The 8,679-nt window shown below is 35.4% G+C and overlaps 1 protein-coding gene and 1 long non-coding RNA gene across 5 annotated transcripts; both read left to right on the top strand.

Moving 5' to 3' along the window:
- Nucleotides 1-564: 564 nt before the first annotated feature.
- LOC145822865 (uncharacterized) lies at nucleotides 565-3,918 on the top strand. Of its 3 annotated transcripts, XM_082921252.1 has the most exons (7): nucleotides 565-1,005; nucleotides 1,147-1,235; nucleotides 2,024-2,142; nucleotides 2,699-2,755; nucleotides 2,837-2,895; nucleotides 3,610-3,659; nucleotides 3,781-3,918. In XM_082921252.1, exons 1-3 carry the CDS (start codon nucleotides 702-704, stop codon nucleotides 2,027-2,029), a joined length of 399 nt encoding a protein of 132 aa, XP_082777378.1. In that variant the 5' UTR covers nucleotides 565-701; the 3' UTR covers nucleotides 2,030-2,142; nucleotides 2,699-2,755; nucleotides 2,837-2,895; nucleotides 3,610-3,659; nucleotides 3,781-3,918. The 3 variants fall into 3 exon arrangements, with proteins under 3 accessions (XP_082777378.1, XP_082777376.1, XP_082777377.1); XM_082921250.1 differs by lacking the exon at nucleotides 3,781-3,918 and having other exon boundaries at nucleotides 2,837-2,886; nucleotides 3,610-3,705; XM_082921251.1 differs by lacking the exon at nucleotides 3,781-3,918 and having other exon boundaries at nucleotides 3,610-3,705.
- An 800-nt stretch (nucleotides 3,919-4,718) lies between these two features.
- LOC114304544 (uncharacterized) lies at nucleotides 4,719-7,881 on the top strand. 2 transcript variants are annotated; one of them, XR_014364706.1, is made up of 5 exons: nucleotides 4,719-4,948; nucleotides 5,836-5,915; nucleotides 6,200-6,289; nucleotides 6,880-7,255; nucleotides 7,402-7,881. It is a non-coding gene; the product is annotated as an uncharacterized LOC114304544 (long non-coding RNA). The 2 variants fall into 2 exon arrangements; XR_014364705.1 differs by having other exon boundaries at nucleotides 6,880-7,881.
- The last annotated feature ends 798 nt before the right edge of the window (nucleotides 7,882-8,679 follow it).

The raw sequence follows: 8,679 nt of genomic DNA, 5'->3' as shown, positions 1-8,679 counted from the left end.
ACATTGCTGGAAGCAAATGTGGCAGATTAATTTGGAACTTTATAGTAGCTTCTGTGCCTTCTTCCATCCTGTGCCTGAATGACTTTGGAGAACAAGGACTTATCTAGAATTCATTAATACTAGCTTATGATCTGAGATGGGGGACGTAAGAAAATAGATAGCTTTACATTATGGATTTGGGAGTAGGATATTGGGCTTGTATGGGACAGATTTCAAATGACTCCATTTTCATTGATATTTCATATTCACCAATAGTGGGCCCTCGCATTCTTCATTTGTCTACCTGGGATTCAAATCCAAGCTAGAATCCTGTAAGAAATCATGTGCAAGTCTTCCCTTCCAAATCATCAATTTAAATGCCACTTTAGTTTGCATCTGAGGTTAACTACACCAGCCTTCAGAATGCTGAACAAAAATTGAGACTAATCGTTGTACATTTAAAATATACTATCCTAATTTTTTTTTACTTATAGTCATGTCTTCATCTATTTTGCAACATAGCAGGTTGGGTATCATGACTGTGATATCTACTGACTCAATTCGGCGTATGTTGAGGAGCTTTGTGGATGAAAAGAAAAATCCCTTGGTTTGGGCTTCAACATACCATGCTGGGGAATATTTGGATGCAAAAACTGTTGCAGCAGCAAAGGCCAAAAGAACAGCTAAAAAATTAGCTGGTGTTTCCCGGCCCCTACCAAAAGATGATGCCTGATGGTTCTACAGTTGGAAAGTCTAATACCCAACCACCAGAAGTGGGTTCTAATGCTGCTGAATTTATCAGGCCGAGACAAATGGCCATTGAGGGATTTAAAGCACAAAGTGAAATGGTCATTGACAGCCTTGACCGGTTGATCACTGCATGGGAAGAACAAAATTTTTGCATGGCTATACAGGACAGTCCAGTAGTTCCAATTGGGAGGAGCCCTAGGACAGATGTCCTTTTAAAGGCAGAAAAAGCAGTGTTGGAGTCTGGCAGTAGTGTTGTAAGATTAGCAGGACTTTACATATCCTTTATGAAAATGCAAGTTATAAGATTTACATATATCTATTGGTGAAACTTTAGGGATTTATGGTCCGAATCAGTTTGTTATATACATGCATACCCACATATGTGAGCACACACATCCCACCTTAACTCTCAATACAAAGCAGATAAAGGTGCACATGTTTATTGGTTGGGGAAAGGCACTGTTGACACTCATCCATATCACATCCTCAATCTTATACACTACGAGGTGAGTGTTTATCTTTGTGTATTTTTTATTGTCTTCTATGAATTACTGTCCTTGCGATTCTATCTGAGTTGCCTTCCCCCTATTTCTCATTAAATTATAAATATAATTACGCAATACCTTTTCTTGCTCCATGAGAATATTGGGGGAGAGAAAAAGAAAAAAAAAACTTTGATGGGTTTATTCTACTCACTCTTTTACTTGGGCAGTCACTTTGATATTCTTCTCTCTCTCTCTCTCTCTCTCTCTCTCTCTCTCGCTCTCTTTGTGGGTCAATTTTTTATGCTTTTTAATTATATTTAGATACAAATTGGAATCTGAGCTCATACCATGCTTTAGGTCATATCTTATTTCATCATCTTCAGTCTTCCATACATTCCCTGAATTCCTAAAGTAAATCTGTGTAACCATTTGTGTTTGTGATATCGATAACATTTAATTTGGTGTGCCTTGCATATTTCCACAAAAGGATGCAGCTTCCCTCTCAATAGCAATCTTGAAGATTAAACTTTGGGGCCGAATTTTTCTAGGTTGTGATAATCATCCTTTATCCAGTTATTATTATTATTATTATTATTATTATTATTATTATTATTATTATTATTATTATTATTATTATTTAATTTATTTTTTTCCCCTTTTTTGAATGTTGGATTTTAATGACTCCTCTCTACCAAAGTTTTCTATGCAAACGAGTACAACTACCTGCAGCTGCAATTGACATTATTTTTCACAAGACTGATGATGAAGTTTTCTTACCTTGTAATTTCTCTGCTTCATATGTACTGCAGACATGAGGAGAGATGTGCAGGAGATATTCAAGATGACTCCTCATGACAAACAAGTTATGATGTTTTCTGCAACACTCAGCAAGGAAATCCGTCCTGTTTGCAAGAAATTTATGCAAGATGTAATGTCCCATGACCAGTTCTACTTGAATTTAGAAGAATCCTTTTCCATAAATGTCAGCTTTCTGCTGGCGATAAATAGTTAGGAATGCAGTGGTTGTAGGCTTGTAGCCTTCTATGCTTTCAGTTTTGCATTTTGTTTATGCCCATTATTCAATATTCTACCTAAGTATGTAATGTGATAGGGGATGGGTAGTGGCAGAAGAGAGATCGGTCTTTAGGTCTGATGTGTGGGGATAGTTTCTTCATTCTTCGGTACCTTATTTTTTCTTTTGTTCACATCCCTAGTTATTTTCTTGTTTACTTTAGGCCTTGAGTGTGGGTTTTTAATGGGGTTGATGCTGGATGTCTTACCTGTGGCTCCTTTTGGTTACATAATAGTATATATGTTGAGCAATAGTGGACTTGCTTCTTGTGAGTTAGAATATCTGCAAGGAGACATCAAATGGACCGGAATCTCAATTGAAGGGATGTTCATCCATCATTCATTTCGTGCTGGATTCCATTACCTTCAGGAAGGCTCCTAATATGCTTTACTGTGACATTTCTTCCTTTCAGCCAATGGAAATTTATGTTGATGACGAGGCGAAATTGACCCTTCATGGTCTTGTACAGGTATTGCTTTGGAAGTTTGGTTTTTGGTCTTTACCTTATTTTTAACCATTATCTTACCTCTCAATTTTTTCCTCGTGTCAGCACTACATCAAATTGAGTGAGCTAGAGAAAAACCGCAAGCTGAAAAGTTTGTAAGAAAAGTTCGTAATTTTTTTTTGTTCGTATAGCATTTTCCATTTTGTTTACTTAGTTTTTACATGAAATTTCTAACAAGTTTCCAATAAGCTTTGTTTGACAATTGTTGGGTCTCATTTATGCAAACAAAAGACAGTTACTGATCCTACATTCTATTTGTGAAATTAGAATAGTTTGATTGAGAAAATAGAGATAATTAAGTTATCCTTTCCTGAAAAGAGAAAGCTTTTATCTGTAATCATGTCCAAAAAAAAAAAGAAAAAAAGAAGAAGGAGAAGGACAGAGAGCAAGACTTCTTTGTTTGACGATTTGGTTCACCCTGAACTCAGATAATTCTTGTGATCATAATTGCAGTAACAGAATTCATGAAGTGTTCTACTTCATGACATGGACAATGTGATTACTATTGACAATGTGATAGAATTTTGTTAGTTATTTATTTATTTATTTAATAGGCCCTATTTGGTATTGTTTTCATCATTTAAAAAATTCAATAAATAGGTTTAAAGTGTTTCATAAAAATAGGTGCTTACCATTTTTTTTTTCCAAACGTTTGGACAATCAATTTATTATTATTATTATTATAGCAAAGTTATTTTTGCGTTGGTAGTTGTTTGTATAATTGTTCAAATCAATTTGTTGGAAATTGTTAAATTCACAGTTCTTTTTTATGAATTCACAGCCCTGTCTCTGACACAACCCTCTCTCTCATATAACAGGCTCCACCATGTGAGAGAGGGGTGCTATGGATCCGATCTGCCAAAAAAGAGTGAATTTATCAATCTCCCAATTTATTGTATCTTGGCGTTTAGATAGTTATTTGAAAATACTTAGCTATTTTTTTCCTTTTCGTTCCACCTTTTCTCTCTCATTTAGTGTTTTACTGGCAGGCATTCTGATATCAGCTTGGTTGAGTTGGCAAATGAAACAGTTAAAGAAGATGACAGAGCTGTTTTATTTGAGTGGGGAGGTCTCCAGTCAGCTTCTCCTAAAGCTCGAAGTTCACCTGTCACATCTCACGTTGTCAGGTTAGAAAAAATAGCTGTTTCCATCTTTGATTATTTATGAGAAATATGAACGGGTTAATTTAACATTCTTTATGCTCTTTAACTTTTCAGATTTCTTCTAATGGATGAGACTTTCTTGCTAGAAAATCGATTAACACTCAGAGCCATGTAAGTCTCTCATCGTCACAATTTAAAACCATAAGTTTTGGAGCTTTGTAAGTTTGAAGGACATGGTTAGAAAGTTGACTCTCATTTTTCTTCTTATTGTTCTCTCTCCCTACCGATCTGAATTTGGTGTCCTTTTGATCTACTGTTACTTATGTGACCATACAATTCTCTTCGGTGAATCAAAAAGGTTTTGCCAATGCCCTCATCTTATAATTCATACTTTTCATTCCGCGAGTTTGTTATTTTCTTCGGTGAAGTATGTGCTAGACCAATTTTAAATCTTAAAAAGAAAAGTTCAATGTGAAAAATATAGAAAGAGGAATGGGTGGATATCACATTCTTTAACAACTTTGAAATGTTATTTTAAAATATATATATATATGTATATCCCAGAACTTTACGAGGAAGTGAAAGGATTAGCGAGGTCATAACCTGATCCACTTATATGGGCATAACCTAATGAACCAACACTAATAGAAAGGAGAGATAACAAAAGCAAAATTACTAGTCGACAGGCTAGCTGCTACCAGATGCTTCAGTCTCTCTTCTGCTTCCTTGGATGTGTAACCAAACAATTAGGGAGGACTTCATCTCTCCACATAAAATTCACAATGGCCAGGATATACAGTTATTGTTTTTTGTATCTATTTCAGTTATAATTGGTCCATCTGCATCAAAGTTGTGTCCAATGAGCTTGTCTTTTAACCATCATTTGTTTTTGCAGAGTTATAATCGGGATCTTTTCTTATTTCTCTACTTCCTTCTCATCATAGTTTCAGCAATTACTTCTTTCAAGATTCATCATGATAAGTCACCAATCTCAGGAAAATCCATACTGTATCTGAACAGGCATCAAACTGAAGAGTGGAAAGGTTGGATGCAGGTTAGTCAGTTTTTAAGATGACATGTCTATTTCTTTGAATTGTCTAATTTTTAGAATTGTCTAATTTATTGTTACTTGTTTTCAGTGTAAAAGAAACAGTTTATTTCCTTTGTGTTTGTTTCTAGTGTCTCTTGTGATTTGTTTGGAAGTTTGAACTCTAATCAATATAATTCCCTCCCACTCCTTTCAGTGTTTCTCTACCTGGAAACACTTGCTCTATAGAGAGAGAGAGAGAGAGAGAGAGAGAGGGAGTCAACAAGTTGCTGAAAGTTTATTTATTACCCTGCTCTATAATTGGAACTAGGAGCAGTTTGTGAAGGGCTTGGGAATGTTGCCTTCAAGTTTAATTGATGTGGGATGCTAATCAAATCTTTTGGTTATAGGACCTCCAAACTACACTCTGTCTGAAGTCATTAATCCTGTGAATAATTAAAGCTCTTTTCAGCCATAAGAATTTTGTTTTCACTTCCTAATCAGATGAAACATCTAGAATAACTTCTCCATGCTTAAATTCAGCATTAACTTGCCATTCCTTGATGTCCATTTTGTTGTCAATAAGAATCTTCTGGCACCCAAGTTCGTTGGCCGGGTTGAATTGGCTCTGTTTTCTTATTGGACAAATATAAAATTGACTTGGACTTGCATCTCTTGGAACTTTTCAAAGAGAAAAACACATTTTGCATCTACTCATTTTGTTAATCATCCAAAATTTTAAGAAGAGGCATATTTGAAATATTCATCGGGGCATTACTTCTTGTAATTTGCATCAACAGCGTGTAGTGCATTGATGAGTTGGGCACTGTTTACATCTGCCTGCTTTTATATAATATAATATTAAGACATTTGATTTTCTTATGGTTAGTTATTTTCTTTTCTGCTTTGTTCAGTCAAGTGATCTATCAAATGTAAAGAGGGTGTTAACAAGGGCACAAGAGAATCCAAGCCAACATTTCTCGTTCGAAATGACGTATGTGTCTTCTTGCTGTTTTTGCTCTTCCCAAGTTGAATTCAGCTTGAAAACTTGAGTTTGTAATGAATTTTTGATTTTTGTTTCTGTTTTTTTCTTCTTTGCAATTTTCCTACTTGTTCATTATTTGTCTGACATGTGTGAAAAAAGTACTTACATGTACATGCACACACACCTGTCCATATAGGGAAGAGCTGAGACACACCAGTGGTTTATGTTAAATTAAGAACGAAAGCTCAATTGCAACCATAATTATACTTCTGTTCCCTTTTTGCTTATGGCAGGTGGGGAAAGTGTTGCTAAATGCATTGTTATATCCAGGCATCAAGACGAACATGTAGAAAAATTCCATTGTTGCGATATTTCATACGGCGGTAATATTTCTTAATTAAATAATTCAAAATACACTTTTGTGGGGGAAATAAATAAGAAACGGGGATGTTTGTTATCTGTCATTTCTACTGCAATATATTCTGTTGTATCATACAAGGCTCCAGGCATGGTAAATCTTGTCATTGAATTCATAAGTGAGGCTAACAAATCGAGGTTCCTATTTCTGCTGCATGATAATGGGATATTTATCCAATAAACAAATGGGATAACTATTCTATTATATAAAGTGCACCTGAGTTAGGTCTGAAGCTGTCACTTTTTTTTTAAAAAAAAAATTTCCAAGAATGTCTTTATACCTAGTAACTGTCACTTTTCCCACTCAGTAACTATCACATCTAATAACAAAAAGAATAATTTTTTTTTGGTCAGACCGTCCAAAATTGCTATTACTTTTCCTCAACCATCATACTATCCAAAAATTTAAATATAAAATTGCAAATGCGTTTGCACACACCGCTTGTACGTATATATGTGGGAAGGATTCTCATGGGTTGTTTTTTACAGAATTTTTTTCTGAAGCATTTTTTTTAATGCACTTTGTAGTGGGAAATTTCACTTGTGTTTTTTTTAGGGTGATGTGGGAAACAACAACATTGACAGTGACAGTGTTGTGGCAGGTACCTTCTTAATAAGAACAAAAACTGAGGAGGATCGGAAGAAGCTTGCAGCAGCAATTCAGGAATATGCCCCTCCTGCTTGAAAATACACATGAAAGTGATTTTCCATCACATTGTACAACCCTTGAGCTTCAACAAAATTGCAAATGCAAAAGTTTTATGTAGGGTGGTCTTGTTGAAGCCGATGAATCCTCCTTTTCTTTCGGAGGGAGGGCGAGCTCCAAAAATCTACCAAGCGGAGCCAATATTCAAAAGTTGACAATATTTTCATATGTACAAGAGGCTAATGCACCTGTATCATGTAGAGAAGAAAGGATGTTCTCCTCCAAAGTGGGGGGTATTTTACATTCTTTTTTTTTTCTTCTAATTATCATGCAAGGATTAGCAAAGAACTTGGCTTGAGTAGCTCCTATTAAAATGCCTTTACATGTTGGTCATCTCTTCTGAAATGCCCCAAGGAATGTCAAATAATGCAGCTGGCCTGGTGGTTGCAGATGCACAAAGCTCATCTGAGATGCATGAATCAGATTCGCCTGCTGCAGTTGCTGGTCTGCTGCTGCCGCCCTTGTGGTTGATGCTTGCTGGGCTGCTGTTGCTGCTGCTGCTGCAATGTTGCTGTGAAGCGGCTGCTACTAGATGTTGGTTTGCTGGATAAGTTTGTGGATACTTTTCGTGTCGTTTTGCCTGTCTTTGTTAGTTTCATGTTTTCATTGTGTTATCTGTTGTTTGTAATGTGGGTTCACAATTTGGATGTATTTGGGTATTTTAGTGAGTTTACCCTTTTAGGTTTTATACACTACTTCTAAAAGCAGTATCAGCGGTGTTTTTTTTTTTTTGCTTGCACATCAACTTTAGGTAATTTTATATCAATGTTATTAGTTTGTAATAGTGGTGCCTGAGGAATGTCTCTTGTAAATCTATAAATCTTATAAAAATATATAAATTATTTTCAATTATTTTTGTTGGTAAATGAGTCGCCAAAAGTTCATTTGTGCCCACTCATATTGTGTTGTTAGAAGTGTATTTTTAGCCAATGCTAATTTGTCGTTGTCTAAAGTAAACCTTTATCAACAAATAAATCGTCGGCAAATAGCAATATTTACCGATTTAAATGTATTGCTAAAAGTTTATTTTTGCCCACTCATATTGTGTTGCTGAAAGTGTATTTTTTGTCAATGCTAATTTGTCGTTGCCAAAAGTGAAGCTTTATCGACAAACAAATCGTAGGCAAATGGCAACATTTACCAACGTAAATGTGTTGCCAAAAGTTTACTTTTGCCGACGTATATTTTGTTGCTAAAAGTATATTTTTTGCCCATGCAAATTTGTATCGCGAAAAGTGTCACACAATCACCATATTTGAATGACTTTTACCGACGCAAGGTAAATTGCCGACGATGGATGAAGGCTTTTAACAACGACTATGTTCGTCGCTAAAGGCATTACTTTTACCAACGCGATGATAATTTCGTCGGCAAAAACTTTTGCCGACTCACTTTTGCCTACGGGTTGCCAACGTAGCTTTGTGTGTTGGCAAAACTCTTTGCCGACGAATTTTCCCTTTTAGCAACATATTTTCTTGCGTTGCAAAAAATGCAATTTCTTGTAGTGGCAATCGGAACCAAGAATTTTTTAATTCTTCGCATTACTTTGGGAAAGCATACCAATATGCATGTTTTATTTCATAATCATATTTAATGAGGTTCAAAATGATTTTTAATATTTTTATTTAGTTTTAAAACACAATCTTATAT

Source organism: Camellia sinensis, chromosome 3 (genome assembly GCF_055761805.1).
Source record: "Camellia sinensis isolate YWXY chromosome 3, ASM5576180v1, whole genome shotgun sequence".
Lineage (NCBI taxonomy): Eukaryota > Viridiplantae > Streptophyta > Magnoliopsida > Ericales > Theaceae > Camellia > Camellia sinensis.
The sequence above is the reverse complement of the archived record's forward strand: the minus strand, read 5'-3'. Positions and strand labels throughout refer to the sequence as shown.

What these genes read in the sequence shown, in the direction of transcription:
- LOC145822865 (XM_082921252.1), top strand. Translation starts at nt 702, where the DNA reads ATGATGCCTGATGGTTCTACAGTTGGAAAGTCTAATACCCAACCACCA. An exon ending in AAGATTAGCAGGACTTTACA is followed by an intron (nt 1,006 to 1,146) that starts TATCCTTTATGA and finishes ACTCTCAATACA; the next exon opens with AAGCAGATAAAGGTGCACAT.